Source organism: Rhinatrema bivittatum, chromosome 7, assembly GCF_901001135.1.
Source record: "Rhinatrema bivittatum chromosome 7, aRhiBiv1.1, whole genome shotgun sequence".
Classification (NCBI taxonomy): domain Eukaryota; kingdom Metazoa; phylum Chordata; class Amphibia; order Gymnophiona; family Rhinatrematidae; genus Rhinatrema; species Rhinatrema bivittatum.
Genome location: NC_042621.1, coordinates 134522257 through 134545117, shown reverse-complemented (window position 1 = coordinate 134545117; position 22861 = coordinate 134522257). Strand labels below are relative to the sequence as shown.

The 22861-nt window shown below is 46.4% G+C and overlaps 1 protein-coding gene across 7 annotated transcripts in view; it reads right to left on the bottom strand.

Annotated features, from left to right (window-relative positions):
- The window catches only part of FAM149B1 (family with sequence similarity 149 member B1), a 302939-nt gene that overhangs the window by 232618 nt on the left and 47460 nt on the right, over nt 1-22861 (bottom strand). For all 7 annotated transcript variants that reach the window (XR_003857796.1, XR_003857797.1, XM_029609181.1 and 4 more), the window contains exon 4: nt 3986-4128. Coding sequence is in view for 5 of the 7 variants with exons in the window: in XM_029609181.1 (XP_029465041.1) it covers nt 3986-4128 (143 nt within the window). In the remaining 2 variants the exon portion in view is untranslated. The remainder of the gene's footprint in view (nt 1-3985; nt 4129-22861) is intronic.

Genomic DNA, 22861 nt, shown 5'->3' with positions numbered 1-22861 from the left:
GTGTCTAATCAAGTTCCCGGATACTCCAGGGACTATGACGGTTGTAGGTGACTTCACCAAATTCACCACCCAGCCAAGCAACTCAAGAATACCAATAACTTTCTGAACCGACTGGTGACAAAGAACCTCTGACTTCATCCTTTTATTTATTTTGCTATACCGGCTTTCATGACAGGAATCACATCAAACCGGTTTACATTTAACAATGTGTGCAAGGTAAAAGAGAAACGCATAATCCTGATAAGCCAGTCGTCCAGATAAGGATGCAGCAGAACCCCTTCCTGATGCAAAGCCACTGCCACCACCACCATCATTTTGGTGAAGGTGCATGCCGTGGCCAACCTAAAAGGAAGAGCCTGAAACTGAAAATGCTGTCCCAGAATCATAAAGTGCAGAAAACATTGCAAATCTGGATGCATGGGAATGTGTAGGTACGCTAGATCCAGAGATGCCAGAAACTTTCCCTTGTGAACTGCTATCACGTTAGCAGAATCGGCCGGAAAGTGCCTTCCTTCTTTGGCACTACAAAGTAAATGGAATATCTTCCCATGAGAACCTAGACGCAGGGAACCAGAATCGCCGCCCCCAGCCGTCGCAGATGGTCCAATATCTCCTGAATCACCAGCTATTTGTCTAAAGAACTGCAAGCGGAACTAGAAACAAGTTGCAAATGGGACGAGCAAATTCTAAAGCGTAGCTGTTCTTCACCATATTGAGAACCCACTGGTCCTGAGTAATCTTGGCCCACTCCTCGTAAAACCAAGCCAGGCAACCTCCTATAATAGGAATGACGGAGTAGATCAGTCTCGCATCATTGCGAGGACTTAACTCTGGATGTACCACCCCCAGCGATACCTGGAAATGGTCTTTGGGCACCCCGAAAGGACTGACCCTAGGACTGTCCCTGAAGAGAAAAATGCCTTTGCGGACCTAGCGCTACTCTTGCTGGACAAGTCATCCTGTTGACCTGAAAACGTGAACGCACCTGAAAAAATCTCTTGTCCTTAGGCTTATCCTCCGGTAACCTGAGGACGTTATTGTCCCCCCAGAGACTTCATCAACTGCTTGAGGTCCTCACCAAACAGCCGACCTATAAAAGTCAGCGAGCCTAACTGCGGCTTGGAGGAAACGTCAGCCGACCAATTACGCAGTCAGAGCAACCTCCTGGCGGAAACCGCTGCTCCCATAATCCAAGATGACATACAAACCAAATCATACAGAGCATCCAACCCAATAGGCGACTGCCGCCTCAACACATTCAGTCCTGTCTGCCTCCTCACCCGACTTTGGCAGGCTTTCTTGCATCTGTTGCACCCAGTGCAGTCAAGCACATTGCATAAAGCCAGTACAAACAGCAGCACACAAACCTAGAGCCAAGACCTCAAACATCCTCTTGAGGTGTACTTCCAATTTACGATCCTGTACATCTTTCAATGCAGTGAACCCTACCACTGGCATAGTCGTCCTTTTAGTAACCGCCGAAACCACATTGACTTTAGGCAGGGCAAAAAGCTCCAACATCTGTTCAGGCAATGGATAAAGCTTTGCAGAGGCCCCTCCCACCTTTAAACCAGAATAAGGAGTTCCTCACTCTGTTTCTACCAGCTTCCTAACAGACTTGTGATATAGAAAGTTGTCTGAGGACCCCAAATTGCGTCCAGAACCAGATACGCCCCCCTGCTGGGGCATTTTAACCCCAAGAACCTGAAAAGCCTGAGGAAGTAAGGCATCTAGCTCCTCCTTCCTAAAGAGACAGACTACCTTCAGGTTATCCCTGTCGGGGACCTGGGTTCCCTCAGGATCATCCCCTTGCCCCACATCTCCTGCCACCGGATCTACCAGTAAATCCTGGCCAGGTGGGTCCCCTGTCCCCACTGGAGCTATGTTAGAATCCTCTGACTCATTCCCACCTGGGCCTGATCCCAAAGGAGGGCCCCACAATCTCTTGACAGGGGAAACATTTTCTAACCAAACGATTCACCCTTGGTCCTACAGAACAGCCCCCATTGGCTGGGACTGAGAATCCATACCAGTACAAGCTGCCTGCTGCTTGGCAATATAAGCTCATGGAGCAGTAAAACAAAGTCCGCTGAAATAGGATGATGTCCCAGCCCTCGTAGGATAGGAGCTAGGGACCAGCAGCATGGGACTCCATTCCTCTTCTGAGTCCCCTGATCATGCCCAGAGACAAGTGTGAGGGATCATTCCCCCCCCCCCCCGACTGAGCGGGAACGGCTGAAAGTGAATCCAAAATGGCTGCAGTTCTCGCGCTGAGTGGGAAGGGATCAGCACCTCAGCCTGAACCCCAAAACCAGCACAGAGGCAGGAGCGGTGTACGTACGATACTTTTTTTGTGTCCACCGGTACATCCGACGATCCCTCCCCGCCCTCCGAGCATCTGGTGCCAACCTGAGCTGCACACACAGCATGCTGACACGCAGCCCATCGCAATCAGGGAAAAAGTTGTCAGAGCACAAACAATGAAAAAAAAAAACCTACCTCAGCACTAAAACAGCCCCACAAACAAAAATAAACATACCAGCCGCCAAAGGAATGAGGAGGAAGCCACCCGCACAGCAGAGCTGTGGTATTGCCTTAAGTTCTTTTTTTTTTTAAACTTTATTCAACTTCCCAAAGCTTAGAGGCTTCAAAGAGGAAAAGGATTGCCTCAGAATAAAAGAATATCCCAAGCCTGCAGCTGCCTCAGCAGTCTCATGAAGGGGAGAGATCTGGACCACCAGATTTACACCCCACGGGTGCACAAACCGAGCACACACAAGAGTCACCAACCCCCGGTTCACTGGACAGGGAAGAACCCTTAGGATTCTCAAAAAACCCGTGGGAGGAAGGATCAAAAGAAAAAATTGCCCAGACTGCAGAACTGCAGGTTTTGCACCATCTACTATCTGCTGGAGACAGAGAAATACAGAGGAACAGCAGGTGGCACATATGGTTAAGTAGCAGTGTCAGTTAAACTTTCTCTGTCTCCATCTGCTAGCAGGGAGGCATAACCCAGGAGTCTGGACTGATCTGGGTACATACTGGGAATGATTATTTCTTTAAGAAAAAAATGACAAAAAAAATGGAGGTAAGACAGCTTCATGAGTGCACTTATTTGCAATTAATTTTAGTTGCCAGAGTCATACATTTAAAGCTCCGAAATTCAAGAAAGAAATATTTCAGGGCGAGGTGGTATAAGATATGTGTTAGCCATTAGGACATGCAAGAAGTCATATGAATCTCATTCCTGTAAATCTACTAGATGTACTTATTCTTTAAGAAACAAAATATACATTGGAACAGTTTGAAAATAATAAACTGGCCATTTTAAAAGACTTTTTTCACTTTATTTACATTTAAAAACTGCAGAGACAGATTTATAATTTATAATGATTTCTAGAACTGGGTATTTCTTTTCATTAATAGTCCTATGAGTTTAGGACACTCATTTTTGGGCTAGATTTAAGTTTCAGGCAAAAGAGAGGCAAAAATGCAAAAATCAGATAGTTTGTTGTGCAACTTAAAAAAAGCATATCTTTTGTACAAAGCTTTAATTTTGTGTAACTACATAAAAGAAAAAATCCCCCCCCCCTTGGGGGGGGGGGGAATTACCACAAGCACATTTTTCAATTAAAAGCATTGTGGAACTCGAGTTCAATTCTTCAATTTAGTCCTGATATAATTTAAAAAAAAAAAAAAAAAAGGGAGAACCATAGTACTCTGCAAAAACCTTTCCTTGAACAACTTTTTCTGTGCATTTTTTCCACCTTACAGAAGTTACAGAAAATAAGTTACAAAAAATTACATCCTTACACAAAAAATGCACTACTTCAAAACTGTGCAGTCACACTGGCTTGCAGGCTGTGTGTACTTATTTTGACCAAAACTTAAATCTAGTCCTTTGTCTCAAGCCCTTGGCTGTTGCCAGGAACAGCCCCTGAATGGGTATACATCTTTTAAACTCTCTTTATCATGCATGAGATACCTGAGGTGGGGAAAACATGCTGACCATTGCTGGCATTCCTCCTGCAGGCCTGTGGTTAGGATACTTGTTTTCTGCTCATACAAGAGTTCATCGATATGTTGGAAGATCTGCTGTACCTGCCGAGTGGCAGCCCCATCAAACTCCTGTGCATGAAGAAAACATGACAAACAAGGAAGAATGTTCATATCTTTCCTCTTTAACATCCAGTTCTCATCAGACAACCATCATGCATGATCTTGATTACTGCTTGCCATCCACCTGGAACTTATCCACAGCTTCTTCCAAATGCCTTCCTATATAGCCCTCATCAGGAAACCATTCCACACAACCTCTCACCATAGTCTTTCCCATCAGGCATTTTCTTCATTTGATACCACATTACTGGTTACATGTACATCAAACACTGAAGTGGCATCCTGTGCCCACTAAAGCAAGATGCAGCCATGCACATAGTATAGTTGTATGCAAAGGTTTAGGCACCTCTAATAGCAATTTATTGAAACATACAATTTTAAGTGTAAAGAAACTGACACTACCTTTGCATCTAAAGGGAACTGCTACGTAATGATTAAGTTCTCTATTTTATTAAAACACAAAAACTAAGAAGAAAGACTGCTTGCAGTGAACTGCCATATAAAGACAAGTTCTCAATTTTATTAAAACATAAAAAATAAGAAAAAAAAAGAATAAAAATTCATGTTGATTAAAGATTTATGGAAGGATGGAGGTTTTTGACCAATGATTGGATAAACAATGACATTCCCTGTCTCTCATATGCACATGAACTGCAGATATATTTTTTATATTGAGTTTTGAGATTGGTGTGGAAGATCTGATGTGATACATAAAGTTAAATAACAAAATCTTTCTGCAATATTTAATGTACAACTACTATTTATTTGCTGATTTTAACAGATTGAAATTAATAAAGTTAATATGGCAAGTACAAAAGTTTGAACATCTTTCCAGTTGATCATTAATGAGAAATTACTACTTAGCTGATAATTTCCTTTTCTTTAGGCCAGACAGATGAATTCAGAACCAGTGATTATGCACCTCTACCAGCAGATGGAGACAGAGCAAAACTGACATCACAGTATATATACTCCTGCAGTGACATCAGCCTGCCAGTATTCTCTTCAAAAGCCAACTGTGGCAGACTAGTAAAAACCTGATTAATAACAGATAACCATGTCAGTATTCAGCCAACAGGAAACACTGAGCTCAGACAAAGAATGTATCAACACTAGTCTAGGGAATGGACTAACACTTACCAGTAAACCCTGAAAAACGTAGCCATGCAGGACCACTATAGCACAGTCATTTGGAAGCCAAGGGCAGGAAGCTGAATTCATCTGTCTGGTCCAAATAAAAGGAAATTATCAGGTAAGTAGTAATTTCTTATTTCTTAGCATTCAGACAGATGAATTCAGAACCAGTGGGATGTACCCAAGTTACTTCCAAATAGAGCAGGAGGCTGCCCGTGGTCCAGTCAAAACCGCAAGTGCAAAAGCTGCATCCTCCCGGGCCTGCACATCCAGACGATACTACCTGGAAAAGGTGTGGTAAGAAAGACCACATCGCAGCTCGGCAAATGTCGATGGGAGACAACAATCTAACTTCCACCCACGACACTGCCTGAATCCTAGTGGAATGATCCCTAACCTGACTAGGTAACAGCTTTTCAGCATCCATATATGCAGCAAAGACTACCTCCTTAATCCAGCGAGCTATTATAGCCCACAAAGCCAGTTCACCCTGTCTACTTCCACCGTGGAGGACAAACAGGCGATCTATCTTCCGGAAAGGTTTAGAAACCTCCAGATACCTCATGATATGTCTCTTGACATCCAAGGGTCGCAACAGGCGATGTTCCTCTGCATCTCCTTCCCTATCCAGAGATGGCAGGGAAATGGACTGATTCAAGTGAAAATCTGAGACCACTTCTGGCAAAAAAGAAGGAAAGGTACATAGCTGTATTGCCACTGGAGTCACTAGAAGGAAGGGCTCCCGGCAAGACAAGGCCTGCAGCTCGGATAGTCTATGCTCAGAACAAATTGCCACAAGAAACACTGTTTTCAATGTCAGCAATCTCAAGGAAAGGTTATGCATGGGTCAAAAAGTAGGGCCCGCTAAGAAATCCAAAACCAGATTAAGACTCCACAAGGGCACCAGTAACTGCAAAGAAGGACGAAGATGTTTCACTCTTTTCAAGAAATGGGCCACATCTGAATGAGCAGACAAGGGACCACCATTCACCTGACCCCTAAAAACAGGCAAGAGCTGCTACCTGTACCTTTAAGGAATTAAGGCACCAACCCTTTATTCAATCCATCCTGCAAAAATTCCAAATTGAACGAATGAGGAAGAATCCCTTGATCTTCTCACCAAGTTTCAAACACTCAAACCCAAACATAGGCTAAGGAAGTGGAGAACTTTCTTGCTCATAGCAAGGTAGCTACCACTGCAGTAAAATATGCATGCTTCAGCAAGTGAGCCCTCTCAAGGGCCATACTGTAAGAGAAAATAGAGTTGAATCTTTGTGAGAACAGACCCCTGCTGCAACAGATACCTGTGTGCCAGAAACCGGAGGGAAGAGTCTACCAGGAGCCTCCGCAGATCTTCATACTATGGTCTCCTGGGCCAATCTGGTGCCATCAAAAGCACCATCCCCTCTGTGACTTTCAACCATCTGAACCATTCTGCCCAACATGGACCACAGGGGAAAGGTATACAGCAATTTGTCCTCCAGCCATTCTTGCACGAGAGCATCAATGCCCAATGAATTTGAATCTCTCCTACAACTGAAAAATCGAGGAAACTTTGCATTGCAAGAAGTTGCTAATAGGTCCAGAAACAGAAAGCCACAGCAATCCACCATCAGCTGAAATGCCTCATCTGACAATACCCATTCTCCTGGATCTATTTTCTGCCTGTTGAGAGAGTTTGCTCTTACATTGTCTTTTCCTGCAATGTGCGAGGTAAAGATCTCCTGAAGATGTACTTCCGCCCATTCCATAAGTTGGTCTATTTCCGGCGACACTTGCTGGCTCTTGATTCTTCCCTGCTGATTGATGTAAGCCACTGTCGTTGCATTATCCAGACTGCTTGACTCTGCAACCTATCACCGAACTATAAGACTGCCCGGGTTTCCAACAGACTGATGTTCCAGAGAAACTTTTCTGCACTCCAGCGCCCTTGAGCTGTCAATTCCAGACAATGATCTCCTCAACCCTGGAGACTCACATCTGATTTTAGAGAAACCCCCTTTCTTAGATTATCTGTTTGTAACCACCACTGTAGTTGAGAGCAGACCTCCATTGGCAGTTGGAGCCGAATCAAATAGTCCTGAGACCGTGGGCTCCAACAAGAAAGCAGGGAGCGCTGAAAAGGATGCATAGGTGCTCTCACTCACGGCACCACTTCCAGGGTCACTGCCAAACAGATTATATGTAGATAGTACCTGCACCAACAACTTCTGAATGCGACCCTCTAGCATCCTGTCCTACTTCGTGCTGAAACAAACACAAACACAGAGATACTCTAGCAACAGATAGCTGAAGACTACTCTTGGCTAGGTTCACCACCCAACTAAGCTCCTGCAACAAGGAGATCACCTTGCGCATCACCAGGAGGCTCTCTTCCAGAGACTCGGCCTGAATCAGCCAGTTGTCCAAATACGGGTGTACCAGGATCCCATCTTCTCAACTCTGCTGCCACCACCACCATAACTTTGGAAAAAGTTCTGGGCGCAGTGGCAAGACCAAAAGGCAGTGCTCGAAACTGATAATGATGTCCCAAAACTGCGAATCACAGACAACGTTGGTGCTCTAGCTGGATGGAAACATGCAGCTATGACTCAGACAAATCCAAGGAAGGTCAGAAATTCCCCCAACTACATGGCCATTATGATTAAGCGCAATGGTTCCATGTGAAAATGAGTCATCTGCAAATGGTGATTGACCCCTTTGATATACAGAATAGGATGAAAGGAGCCCTCCTTCTTGGGCACAACGAAATAAATGGAATATCGTCCCATATTTTCTTGAGACATGGGAACTGGAACCACAGCCCTCAGGAGAAGCCTTGATAATGTACACTCCACCACCTGCCTCTTTTGCGGGGAGTGGCAAGGAGACACCATGAACATGTCCTGAGGAACACTGTCAACTCCAGCACATATCCATCTCGTATCACCTCCAAGACCTACTGTTCTGATGTGATTTCAACCCACCTTTGATGAAGAGAGGCATCCCCCCTATTCTCCTGTTCCCAGGGGTGGGTTGGCACACCTTCATTGGGAGGCTTGGGAGGTTCCCCTACTTGAAGTCTGTGCACCCATCTCGGCTGTCTGGAATGAAAGGACAGAGATCTACTGAAAGGGAGAGACCTCTGAAAGGTTGCTCCTCTGTAGGGTCGAAAACTCTTGGATCCCCTAGCAGAACCTCTCATGTCAAAGGAATGCAGCATCTGCTTCTTATCCTCCAGCAACCGAGGAACTGTGGACTCGCCCCATTTATTGGCCAGTTTCTCCAACTCACTCCCAAACAAGGCAAGCCTTTACAGGGCACTTTTGTAAAGTTAGCCTTGGAGGTTGCATTGGATGATCAGTTTCTCAGCCATAACCTACGCCTGGCCGCTATTACTGAAGCCACCTCTCTGGCTGAGGTGCAGACCAAATCGCAGCCCGCTTCTGCCAAAAAGGCGGCTGCTGGCTCCAAAACTGCCCTGGAATTCATTCCAGATTCATCGACCTCCTGAGAAAGAAGTAAAACAGGAGCAAGCCACCAGGGAACAACAAGAAGCTATCTGCAACGTCATAGCTACTATTTCAAATGCTTGCTTAAGGATGCCCTCAATCCTTCTATCATGTGCATACTTCAAGGCCACGCCTCCCTCCATGGAGATAGTCATCCACTTTGAGACGGCACACACAAGTGCGTCCACTTTCGGAAAATGCAACCGCTCTCTCGCCACTGGATCCAGGGGGTATAGACCTTCCAAGACTCGACCCCCCTATGAAATAAGCCTCTGTGGCACCCCACTCAAGATCAATCAATTCTTGAATGGCCTCCATAACAGGGAAAAAACAAGAGGTTTTATGCAAAGAAACCAAAATGGGATTTTTCTTTGGCTCAGACATGGAATCAGCCCCAGGAACTCCCAGCATCTTCATTGTCTGGGAAATCAAAGCTGGCAACTCATCTCTATGAAAGAACCACAACAGAGTCCTAAACAGTTCGTGTCCTGGAGGAATTTCCCCATCCTCCAGAGAGTAAGGATTGGCCTCATCATCTGTGCCATCCAGATCCCTATCTGAAAGACCGGCTGCCGATCTAGGTGTACTTTGGCACATAACAGCAGAACCTGGCATGTGGGAGGTCACCACTTGCGACTCTGACCTGGCAAGATATGTCGGGGCTAAGGAGGCACCTGAAGAAAGGATTACAATCCTTGAAAAACTTCTACCCAACAAAAGGCAGGATCCATGCCAAAACCAGAAGGCACCTGTGCTGTGCTCACTGAGCTACCTTCCCCCGCTGATGAACCATTTAAGGGAATTCCAAGGTCAGGCACCCCTCCTGACAGGTCTTCACAGAGGCCTTTATTAGGCTGGGAAGAGCTGAGCTTAGTAAAATCAGATGAAGGTAATTCTCCCTGAGCCACTAAGCAGTGCTGGCACAAGTTAGAAGGCACGCCAGGCTGAGATGTCAAATATGTCAGGCAGCACAGGGGGAAAGGCGTTTAGGTTTCTTAGCTATAGGTGCCATCAGTCTGTCAGGATGCTTAACAGGTGACTGAAAGGTGTGCATACAGCTGAATTCATGCTGTAAAATCGATTTGTCCCAAACTTGGGCGCACAACTCCGTGCTTCATGAGCGCCCAAAAAACTGAGCGCCCTCAATGCAGCCCAGATTGTGCAAACAAGCATGTACCTAAAACAGACACTGCTACCACCTGGATGCCCAAGCAAGTGTCCAACTAAGCGTGCAAAGACTAGATGCACAATCTGGATGCACAGCCAGACACACTTGCATGAACTGATGGTCCTGAAGAGGGCAGCCTAACATGCAGGAAAACCCCGCCACAGCCTACCACGCAGCACACAGAGAAAAGCCTAAGAGCTGGGCCTAGCCCAAAAAGGGCTACTCAACCTGCCAGGCTGCCCACTTCCCTTAACCTCCATCAGGATCAAGAACGAACATCGGATTGGTGTACAAAGCATGAAGACTGGAGGAAGGAGGATGCCCTACAAAAAAACCCTCCTTCTCTGTTTTTTATTTATTGATTTTAAGCTTTACCTGAGCTCAACCCATCCCGGCTGAGTAGAGATGGTCTTTGGCTGCAGGGGGAGAGGGCATATACCATCATCACAGTGCTTGGCTCGACTTCCTGCACCTGCTGCCTTTCAGCTGTTTCAACAGCTAAGTCCACACTGGTTGAAAAAACCAGCTACTGGACCAAGGCACTCATCGGAGGGACCATGGAAATCACCTCAGCAATTTTCAGTTGGGGGAGGGACCCATTTGATATCACTGCAGGAGAACAGGGCAAATTAAATTTCCTTCTTTCTCTTTCTAAAACGTGAAGCAATCCCCAGTAGGGAGATGCACATCTACATCTGCTGGAGATGGAGAGTACCGATAGGCTGATGTCACTGCAGGAGTATATATCCTGTAATGTCAGCTTTGCTCTGTCTCCATCTGCTGGTAGGGGTGCATAACCCACTGGTTCTGAATTCATCTGTCTGGACGCTAAGAAAAGCAAAATTGCTTACCTTGTAATAGGTGTTATCCCAGGACAGCAGGATGTAGTCCTCACATATGGGTGACGTCATCCACGGAGCCCTTAAGCGGGAAAAACTTCTGGCAAGTTTCTAGAAGTTTTAACTGGCTGCCTGAGGCTACTGAGCATGCCCGGCATGCCATGATATTCCCTGCCACAGGGGTCTCACTCCAGTCTTGTATGTAGCAATAAGCGTAAGCAAAAATATAATAATAAAGTCTGAGGCCCAACTCCGCGGGGTGGCGGGTGGGTTCCGTGAGGACTACATCCTGCTGTCCTGGGATAACACCTATTACAAGGTAAGCAATTTTGCTTTATCCCAGGACAAGCAGGATGCTAGTCCTCACATATGGGTGATTAGCAAGCTAGAGGCTGAGTCATTGTCCGTGCATGTAGCAGTGATGCGTTGTTGTGGAAATGATGCAGCCGAAGTACACAGCAGGTTGGATGTAGAAGGAGTTGGGATTAAACTGGAAACAAGTTCTTTAAGACAGATTGTCCATAGGCTGAATCCTGTCGTCCTTCCTTGTCTAAACAGTAGTGAGCTGCAAAAGTGTGGAGAGAAGTCCATGTTGCTGCTTTACAAATGTCAACGATTGGCACTGAACGAAAATGCGCTATTGAAGTTGACATTGCTCTTACTGAATGTGCCTTTACTCGCCCTTGGAGAGGAAGGCCTGCTTTTGTATAGCAAAATTGTATGCAGTCTGCTAACCAATTGGATAGAGTATGCTTTCCCACTGCTTTACCTGGCTTATTTGGGTCATATGAGACGAAAAGCTGATTGGATTTTCTGAGGGACGTCGTGCGATTCAAGTAAAAGGACAAAGCACGTTTACAGTCCAAAGTGTGTAAAGCTCTTTCGCCTTGATGAGAGTGAGGCTTTGGAAAGAATGTGGGTAGAACTATAGTTTGATTTAAGTGGAATTCCGTAACTACCTTGGGAAGGAATTTTGGATGTGTTCGGAGAACCACTCTGTCATGGAGGAACTTTGTGTAAGGTTCGTATGTGACAAGTGCTTGTAATTCACTAACCCTCCTAGCTGATGTAATGGCTATGAGGAAAATAGTTTTCCATGTGAGAAATTTAAGGTCACAGGTATCTATGGGTTCAAAGGGAGAACGCATTAGACCTGTTAAGACCAGATTCAGGTCCCATTGCGTAGCTGGGGGCCGAATTGGTGGTTTAAGTTGAGTTAGACCTCTCATGAATCTACTGACGAGAGGTTGTGTGGAGATAGGTGCATCTCCTATCTTGTCATGATAAGCTGAGATTGCACTCAAATGTACTCTGATTGACGATGTCTGAAGTCCAGAGTCTGAAAGATAGCACAGATAATCTAGCAGAGTAGTTGTGGGGCAAGTGAAAGGATCTGTATTGTTTTGCTTGCACCAGGAAGTGAATCGTTTCCACTTGAAAGAATAATTCTTTCTTGTGGAAGGTTTGCGGGAAGCTATAAGCACTTGAGATACATTAGTTGAGAGGTTAAGTGATTGTAAGATCAAGCTTTCAACATCCATGCTGTCAAGGATAGGGATTGAAGGTTGGGATGGCGCAACCGGCCCTGATCCTGAGTGATGAGATTGGGAGCTACTCCCAGGCGAATTGGATCCTTGACTGACAGGTCTAGCAGTGTGGGAAACCATACTTGTCGAGGCCAATATGGGGCTATGAGAATCATGGACCCCTTGTCCTGTTGTAGCTTCACCAGTGTCTTGGTGATAAGCGGTATTGGAGGATATGCATATAGGAGGCCTGAGTTCCAAGGGCGAGCAAAGGCGTCCTTGGCTGGTTGGTGCTTCTGTTGGTGCAGGGAACAGAAGTTGGTCACCTTGTGGTTGAGGTGCGACGCAAAGAGGTCTGTTGTTGGCTGTCCCCAACATTGGAATATTTTGGTCGCTATCGAGGGATTCAGAGACCACTCGTGTGGTTGGAATTGCCGACTGAGTCGGTCTGCTAGTACATTTTGAATTCCTGCTAGATAAGTGGCCTGTAGTAACATTGAGTGATTCAAGGCCCAGTCCCAAATTTGCGCAGCTTCTTGACAAAGGAGATACGAGCCCGTACCTCCCTGTTTGTTGATGTACCACATGGCCACCGTATTGTCCGTTTGGATTAACACAGTCTTGTGTGAAAGGCAGTCCTTGAACGCATGCAGCGCATAGCGTATAGCTCGAAGTTCCAGAAAATTGATTTGATATGTGGCTTCGAGTTTTGTCCAAGTTCCTTGAGTTTGAAGAGAGTGTACATGAGCTCCCCATCCCAAGGTGGATGCATCTGTAGTTAACGTTATTTGAGGGATCGGCTTTTGGAAAAGCAGGCCCTTGCGTAAATTGTCTTTGATTGTCCACCAGTTTAGCGATGAGCGAAGTTGGTGGGTTGCTTGGATGGGAGAATGAAGCGGTTGAATAGCTTGGATCCATTGCGACCGGAGAGTCCATTGCGTAAGTCGCATGGCAAGTCGTGCCATCGGAGTGACATGAACCGTTGATGCCATGTGGCCCAGTAAGATTAGGAACTGATGAGCTGTCACTTGCAGTTGTGTGGACATGGCGTACGCTAACTGGGACAGTGTATGTGCACGGTCTTCTGGAAGAAAAGCTTGTGCGAGGTTTGTGTCTAATTCTGCTCCTATGTATTGGAGTAGATGAGATGGTTGTAGGTGGGATTTTTGATAATTGATGAGAAATCCCAGTGTGTGCAGTACCTTTATTGTGTAATGTAGAGAAGTAAGCGCCCCTTGTTGAGATTGACTTTTTATAAGCCAATCGTCTAGATAAGGGAAGACATGAACACCTTGTTTGTGCAAATGTCCTGCTATTACTGCTAGGCATTTTGTGAATACTCTGGGAGCTGAGGCTAGGCCGAATGGTAGGACTCTGTATTGGAAATGCTGGCGTCCCACCTTGAATCTTAGGTACTTGCGATGAGGTGGGAAAATAGGTATGTGAGTATAAGCGTCTTGGAGATCCAGAGAACAAAGCCAATCCCCCTTTTGTATGAGAGGAAGAATGGTGCCCAAGGATACCATTCTGAATTTTTCTTTTCTTAGAAATTTGTTGAGATTTCTGAGATCTAGAATTGGACGCAGTCCTCCGGTTTTCTTTGGAATGAGGAAATACCGGGAATAGAATCCTCTTCCCTTCTGTGAGCGTGGTACGTGTTCCACCGCTCTTGCTTTCAGAAGAGTAGATAATTCCATTTGTAATTGAGGTATGTGATCGAGATAGGAGTTTTGTGGTGGACACTCCGGCGGGGGAGCTGTGAAGTCTAGGTGGTAACCCTGATGAACTATGGATAAGACCCATTGATCTGTGGTGATATTTTCCCAATCGTTGTAAAAGTGGGAAATCCTTCCCCCCACTGGCAAATTCGGAAAGGGGTTGGGTTGGCTCTGTTCTCCGGGACTGCTTTCAAAAGCCAGAGGTGGAAGCAGTTTGGGGCGGAGGCTGTGGCCTTGCAGCTCTCTGCTGTCTCTGCTGAGGGCGCTGTGGAGGCCTTGTAGAGCGTGGCCTTGAGGTCTGGGGGTAATACCTTCTTGGTCTAAAGAAAGGCCGTCTGGTGTCTCGCCGTGGCGGCCTGCGGGCAGGGTGAGTAGGAGCATCGTGGGACAACGTAGAGAGCTGTTTTAATGTTTCAGAGTGCTCTCTAAGCTGCGTTACGGCATCTTGTACTTTTGTTCCGAACAAGTTGTCGCCCAGGCAAGGCAAGTCCACTAGTTTATCCTGGACCTCTGGACGTAGGTCAGACGCCTTCAACCAGGCCCATCTTCGAGCACTGATGCCTGAAGCTGCCGTTCTGGAAGAAGTCTCAAATGCGTCGTACGCCGCTCGCACCTCATGCTTGCCCGCATCCAGACCTTTCTGCACAATGTGTTGTGCTGCCTCCTGCTGCTGTTGAGGGAGAGAGGGAAGAAATTCCTCAATCTGCTTCCACAGGTTTCTTTGATGCTGTGTTATATACAGTTGGTACGCAGCAATTTTCGCATTTAGCATCGCTCCCTGGTAAATCTTACGCCCCATAAGGTCTAGGAATCTGTTATCTTTCCCAGGAGGGATAGAAGCGTGAGTTCTTGACCTTCTTGATTTCTTTTGCGCAGATTCCACAACTAATGAACTGTGTGGTAGTTGTGGCTTCTCAAAGCCTGGGGCCGCTTGGACTAAATATGTAGAATCAATTCTACGATTAACTCCCGGTGTTGTACATGGGTGCTCCCAAATCCGTTGCTGAAGTTGGAGTAGTACTTCATGAACTGGAATTGCTAGGTTATGTTTTGGAGGATCTACAAATTGTAGAATCTCCAGTGTTTGCTGTCTGTCATCTTTCTCTGCCTGAAGTTGAAAAGGGATGGATTCCGACATCTCTTGAACGAAAGAAGCAAAGGATAAATCCTCAGGAGGGGATTGCTTCTTGGTTTGTGGCGGAGTACCTTCTGATAAAAATTCTTCTGAAGAATACTCCGATTGTGTGTCAGACCATGTATCCTCTGGTTGAGGATATGAAGGATGGCTTGGAATTGTAGATGGAGGAACCCCCGAGGGTCCTGGTAAAGGATCCTGGATGTCCGGTGCCCCATCACTGGTATCACTGTTTTCCGCCGGGTATGAAGGCAAGGAAGATAAAAGATCATGATATCTTTTAGTGAGGATAGCATGTAATCTTTTCTCAGAGGGAATCTCTGGATGTTTGGACTTTCCTGTTGCCTTTTTTCCCCGGCTTGAAGCTGCAGAAGGAGCTACAGTGTAATGTGGAGGTGGTTGTGCCGCCGTAGAAAGTGATGTAGTGAGAAAGGAAAACATGGAGATGGGAATCAATGAGGAGATTGGTCTGGAAGCACTTGTGGACATTGTAGAATGTACACTCGTCGATTCCATCGAAGGATGTGCAATTTGCATCGAAGATGAGGCTGTTGACATCGATGGAGCAGCAGGCATCGTTGGAGCGCAGATAGGCACGTCCATCGGAATAGATAGAGCTGCAGCAGTCATCGGCACCGAGATTGGCATCGGTATGGACGATGACGTTGGCATCGGCACTGGCATCGATGTGGACGATGGTACCGGCATCGACTCGGTAGTCGGCATCGATGGAGACATCGGCATCGGCCCGATGGCCGGCATCGATGGAGTCATCGGCATCGGCCCGATGGCCGGCATCGACTGGGGAGTCGGCATCGACCCGTAGGTCGGCATCGGTCCTACCAGGGCCGGTATTGGAGATGCAGCCGGGATGGCTTCTTTCATGGCATCGGCGACAAGCTTCTTAATCAAGGTTGTTAAGTCTGCCACGGACGTCGACGGTGTCGATTCCTCTGAAGGGATTACCGAGGTCGATGACAACTTCCGCTGTTTAGCCCTTGGTTCTTCCGGCGATGGCAACGGAGGAATCGCATGATGTCTCCGGTGTTTATGTTTGGGACGGATCTCAGAAACGGATCTGGACGATGACGGGGTTGGCGAGGAAGCATCTCCCGAACCTTGTTGGACTTTCTTTAGAAGTATCTTCTTCGATACGCCTATCGGGGAAGATCTAGTCGAGGTCGACGGCGATGTCGGTGCTCTGATTTGAAAAATCTGAGCCATTCTTTCATGGCGAAGCTTCCTACCTTTCGCCGTCATTTCTTGACATTGGGCACAAGAAGCGATGTCGTGGTCTCCTCCCAAACAACGGACGCACTCCACGTGCGGGTCGGTGATGGACATAGTCCGGTTGCAGGCCGGACATTTTTTGAATCCGGAGGTTTTCTCCGTCGACATCCGTCGATGAATTCGGATTCCTTTTTGTCAAAAAAGAGTATGAAGTTTGTCACCAGCCGGTGACAAACCGAGCGAGACCCGTAAAGGGTAAAAAGTTGAGAATTAAAGTTAGTCGTTGTGAGGTAACTCACGGGGCTCCTGGAAACCGCGATGCAGCTAGCAGCGCGGAAAAAAGAAGACTGGAGTGAGACCCCTGTGGCAGGGAATATCATGGCATGCCGGGCATGCTCAGTAGCCTCAGGCAGCCAGTTAAAACTTCTAGAAACTTGCCAGAAGTTTTTCCCGCTTAAGGGCTCCGTGGATGACGTCACCCATATGTGAGGACTAGCATCCTGCTTGTCCTGGGATAATACTATTTTTTTTAAGTTGTTAATAAAGTCAAAAAAGCTGAATGACTCAGACCTTCAACTGATCAGGTGAGGACAATCCACAGTTGAATAAATACTCTGAGCCTTATAACATCTCAGGTTATAATCGTTCTTCTATCTACATTCATAAACAATGGGCTCCTCTAGTCAGCTGTTTAAAGCATTTGAAAAAGAAAATAATTCACACTTACAAAGAAGGGAAGGCTATAAAAAACCTCCTGAATTGCTTCTGGCTAGCAATTTCAAATGTGAGAAACATTGTTAAGAGTTATGCAGTACAATTTTCCTTATCTCAGTTCAAAGCATTTTATTCCAAAATGTTTCAAAAATATCAAAAGTTTTGTTTCACATACTTTAAACCAGTGGTTCTCAACCTTTTTTCTGTCAGGACACACCTGACAGAAGGTTCTCACAAGCATGACACACTGAACCAGGCTAAATGTAAACAAACACGCTGCATTCTACAGGAACCCCCTCGACCCCCAACAATGGGTGCAGATCAGAACTAGGACATTCCCCATTCAATTTACCATACAAAAAAAGATATTTCTGGTGGCATCTCAATAACAGCAACATAAACAACCTCTCCTACCAGGTGCAATAGCCCTCCTTATGAAAAAACTGTAATTTACCACCAATGCATGTTCTATTGAGAAAACACAACAAATAATATTGCTACAAATGCCTACATGCTAGTAAAATATTTCACCTCAGTCACACACATAGAATTAACCTTCACCAAGTACAGAAAGACCACAAATTACAAATATGGAAACAGAAACTGGAATGGAAACCCAAAAAAAATTCCTCTGCATTCTGTGCAAAACAAAAATATAGCACCTATCAGACTTCAGGATCTGAAATAATGTACGCAAACTAATGTGCACAAAGTTACACCTGCATTATGGAACTCAAATAGTAACAACCCTACCTATGAAAAGGCAGCACTGCAAAAGTTACACCAGGCCCTAAATACCAATACACCTCCTATTAGGAAAACAGAACAAGCCAAACTGCTATAAATCCCTACCAAGAAACTACAAGCTCACAGAACACAGACAGACCCTCACCAAATATAGAATAAAGTGACCATAAAGCTGTTTTTGTGTTTTATTGTATACAGTTTGGCTTCTTGCTGTTTCCAGTTCAGATTTTGTCTCCACATTTCTATTTATACATTCCCCGAGAAATATAAAATAATTCTAAAACTAGAATATAATAAATGTTCCAATACAAATGGAACATCCAATCATTAAAAATTTTCAAAATTATTAAAAATTCTCCAAACACCAATAAAATATTTCTATCAGCAGACATCACATAATACCCAATAATTAAAATGGCAGTCAATCAAGAAAGATAAACTTAAAAAGCCACCTTTACTTTCCCTCTCCAGTAACTCTCCTACTCCTTTCCCTTGTAGACCAATAGCACATATCAGAAGCAGCAAGGACTGCTGAAGCTCTGCCCTCATGCTCTTCTTCCTTAGGACCCAAGACTAGTCTATCTCATAAACACACACACCAGTCACCTGCCTGACCAATCTCTCTCTCACACACACACACACCAGTCACCTGCCTGACCAATCTCTCTCTCTCACACACACACACACACACCAGTCACCTGCCTGACCAATCTCTCTCTCTCACACACACACACCAGTCACCTGCCTGACCAATCTCTCTCTCTCTCTCACACACACACACCAGTCACCTGCCTGACCAATCTCTCTCTCTCTCTCACACACACACACCAGTCACCTGCCTGACCAATCTCTCTCTCTCTCTCACACACACACACCAGTCACCTGCCTGACCAATCTCTCTCTCTCTCTCACACACACACACACACCAGTCACCTGCCTGACCAATCTCTCTCTCTCACACACACACCAGTCACCTGCCTGACCAATCTCTCTCTCTCACACACACACACAGTCACCTGCCTGACCAATCTCTCTCTCTCACACACACACACACACACCAGTCACCTGCCTGACCAATCTCTCTCTCTCACACACACACACACACCAGTCACCTGCCTGACCAATCTCTCTCTCTCTCTCACACACACACCAGTCACCTGCCTGACCAATCTCTCTCTCTCTCACACACACACACCAGTCACCTGCCTGACCAATCTCTCTCTCTCTCTCACACACACACACACACACACACCAGTCACCTGCCTGACCAATCTCTCTCTCTCTCTCACACACACACACACACACCAGTCACCTGCCTGACCAATCTCTCTCTCTCACACACACCAGTCACCTGCCTGACCAATCTCTCTCACACACACACACCAGTCACCTGCCTGACCAATCTCTCTCACACACACACACCAGACACCTGCCTGACCAATCTCTCTCACACACACACCAGACACCTGCCTGACCAATCTCTCTCACACACACACACCAGACACCTGCCTGACCAATATCTCTCTCACACACACCAGACACCTGCCTGACCAATATCTCTCTCACACACACACACACACCAGACACCTGCCTGACCAATATCTCTCTCACACACACACACACACACCAGACACCTGCCTGACCAATATCTCTCTCACACACACACACACACACACACCTGCCTGACCAATATCTCTCACACACACACACACACACCAGACACCTGCCTGACCAATATCTCTCACACACACACACACACACCAGACACCTGCCTGACCAATATCTCTCACACACACACACACATACCAGACACCTGCCTGACCAATATCTCTCACACACACACACACCAGACACCTGCCTGACCAATATCTCTCTCACACACACACACACACACACCAGACACCTGCCTGACCAATCTCTCTCACACACACACCAGTCACCTGCCTGACCAATCTCTCTCACACACACACCAGTCACCTGCCTGACCAATCTCTCTCTCACACACACACACACCAGTCACCTGCCTGACCAATCTCTCTCTCACACACACACACACCAGTCACCTGCCTGACCAATCTCTCTCTCACACACACACACACACACCAGTCACCTGCCTGACCAATCTCTCTCTCACACACACACACACACACACCAGTCACCTGCCTGACCAATCTCTCTCTCTCACACACACACACACACACACAAGTCACCTGCCTGACCAATCTCTCTCTCTCTCACACACACACACACACACACACACACCAGTCACCTGCCTGACCAATCTCTCTCTCACACACACACACACCAGTCACCTGCCTGACCAATCTCTCTCACACACACACACACACACACACACCTGACCAATCTCTCTCACACACACACACACACACCAGACACCTGCCTGACCAATCTCTCTCACACAAGACACCTGCCTGACCAATCTCTCTCTCTCACACACACACACACCAGACACCTGCCTGACCAATCTCTCTCTCTCACACACACACACACTAGACACCTGCCTGACCAATCTCTCTCTCACACACACACACACACTAGACACCTGCCTGACCAATCTCTCTCTCACACACACACACACCAGTCACCTGCCTGACCAATCTCTCTCTCACACACACACACCCACCAGTCACCTGCCTGACCAATCTCTCTCACACACACACACACACCAGTCACCTGCCTGACCAATCTCTCTCCCTCTCACACACACCAGTCACCTGCCTGACCAATCTCTCTCCCTCTCACACACATACACACACACACACCAGTCACCTGCCTGACCAATCTCTCTCTCACTCACACCAGTGACTTTCCTGAGCAGTCTCTTGCTCTTACACACATGATGGCTCACTCTCTATCTCACTCACCCCACCCACAGCACACATAGCAGCTACAGCACAAGGTAGCCGGTATGCTGCTATTAAAAGCAGCGTCCTGACAGGCTGGAAACTGCAGCAGGAGTGATCTCCCCAGCCCCACTCGCTAAGAAGGCAGCACTCAGCTGTTTGCTTGTGCCGCGATTGATCGCGGCACAGAGCAATCAGTTGAGAATAATTCTATGCTGTTCTCCCCACCCCAGCCTTTTTTTTTTTTTGCAGTTTGATTATTATTATTAATTTTATATTTTCTTGCTGGCGAGAGAAGGGGCGGTGCCGTACTCCTACAGGTCCCTGGCAACGTGGCCAGCCAGCATTGAATACGATTTCTGCAGCAGGAGCATGTATGCATGGCCTTTTCTTCTTCCTGCATGCCCGGTAAACATCACTTCCTCTTCCAGGCCATAGGGGTGGGAAGAAGAAAAGGTCACGTTCCTGTTGCCGGCTTCCACAAACACTGCTGCCGTTCCCCTCGGGGCTTGAATTGCTGATAGCCCGGGCAGGAATGGCAGCAGTACTCGTCTCGCTGAGGTGAAGGGGGGAGGGGGAGGGGAAGAGCAGCAGGTGCATGACACACCGGTTGAGAACCGCTGCTTTAGACAATGATCTTTGTGATGAGGTCATAGAAAAGGTTTCTGACAACTCTCCCATGCAGAACATTGCTGCGTGAGCAACACTATTCTGTTGATAACTACTCCAATGTCAGCTAAACATTTAAGCAAGGTCCTTTGCAGTGATCTAAGGAGTATGCTTTGCAGTTCTGACCAATTTTCAGACAGTTTTTTCAGAGATTTTTCTTACTTTGATTTCAACAGGTCTATGTAAAGGAAAACTGATTTGTACCTACTAATTATCGTTCCTGTAGTACCACAGATGAGTTTTGCCTACCTGCCTGCAGATAAGACAGAGAAAGTTTCACTGAACCTGTACATAACCCAGTGTGCCACCTGCAGTCCCCTCAATATTGACCTGTACCCAAAGCAAGATGACAGGAACAACCAAATTTCTAAGCAAGCTTCTAACAAACTCGCTCCCTCTCCAACGAGCTGAAATAAGGTGAAGCTGCCCAAAAAGACAATGGAAAACTTGTTTCCCAAATTTAACACAAGCGATCAGCATTGAAAACCTCCAACAACTCCACACTACATACAAAGCAACAGTACGAGTGGCGGACTCCACCCCCTCAGGAAATGGACGGGTCTCTGGACTGATCTGTAGAACTACAGGAACAAAAATTAGCAGGTAAGAACCAATTTTCCTTTCCCTGCATGTACCCAGATCAGTCCAGACTCCTGGGATGTACCTAAACTACACTTAACACAGGTGGAACGTGGAGAGCCGTTCGTAGAATACTCTTACTAAAGCAAATGGAAGCTGGAGCCCCGACATCCAAGTGATAATGCCTAGCAAAAAAGTGGGCAACGACTTCCTAGTAGCCAACCAGCAAATTTAATGCGGAGACACCTGCTGTGACTCAGCTCAGGAAGTTGCCTGAGAAGGCATCAAGTGCGCCCCTAACATATAGTAACATAGTAATGACGGCAGAAAAAGACCAAAATGGTCCATCTAGTCTGCCCAGCAAGCTTCCCAAGGTAGTAACTGCCCAGCAGCAGGCTCCATTTAAAAATGTAAGCTGACTCAATTGCTTCCTTCAGCCACTGCACAATTGTAGCCTTAGATGATTTATTTCCCTTCTTTGCACCACTCCATATTACAAAAAGATGATGAAATCTATGGAAATAGTCAGTGACCTTTAGATACCTCAATAATGCATGCCTCCAATCTAAGAGCCTAAGTGCCCCTGCATGAAGCGTAGAGGAATCCAAATCCATAAAAGCTGGAAGTTATACTGTCTAAGATGGAATGCTGAGACTACCTCAGGCGGAAAAGAAGGCGCCATGCATAAAGATACCCCCGATTCAGACATCAGTAGGAAGGGATCTCGACACGACAGTACCTGGAGCTCCGAAATTCTCCTGGATGAACAAATAGGCACCAAGAAAACCACTTTAAGAGACAAGTCCTTAATTGTAGCTCTCTTTAGTGGTTTAAACCGAGCCTCACACAATCCTCTAAGGACTAGATTCAGGTTCCATGATGGACAAATGTTCCACACCTGGAGGACACAACTTCTTAACTCCCTGAA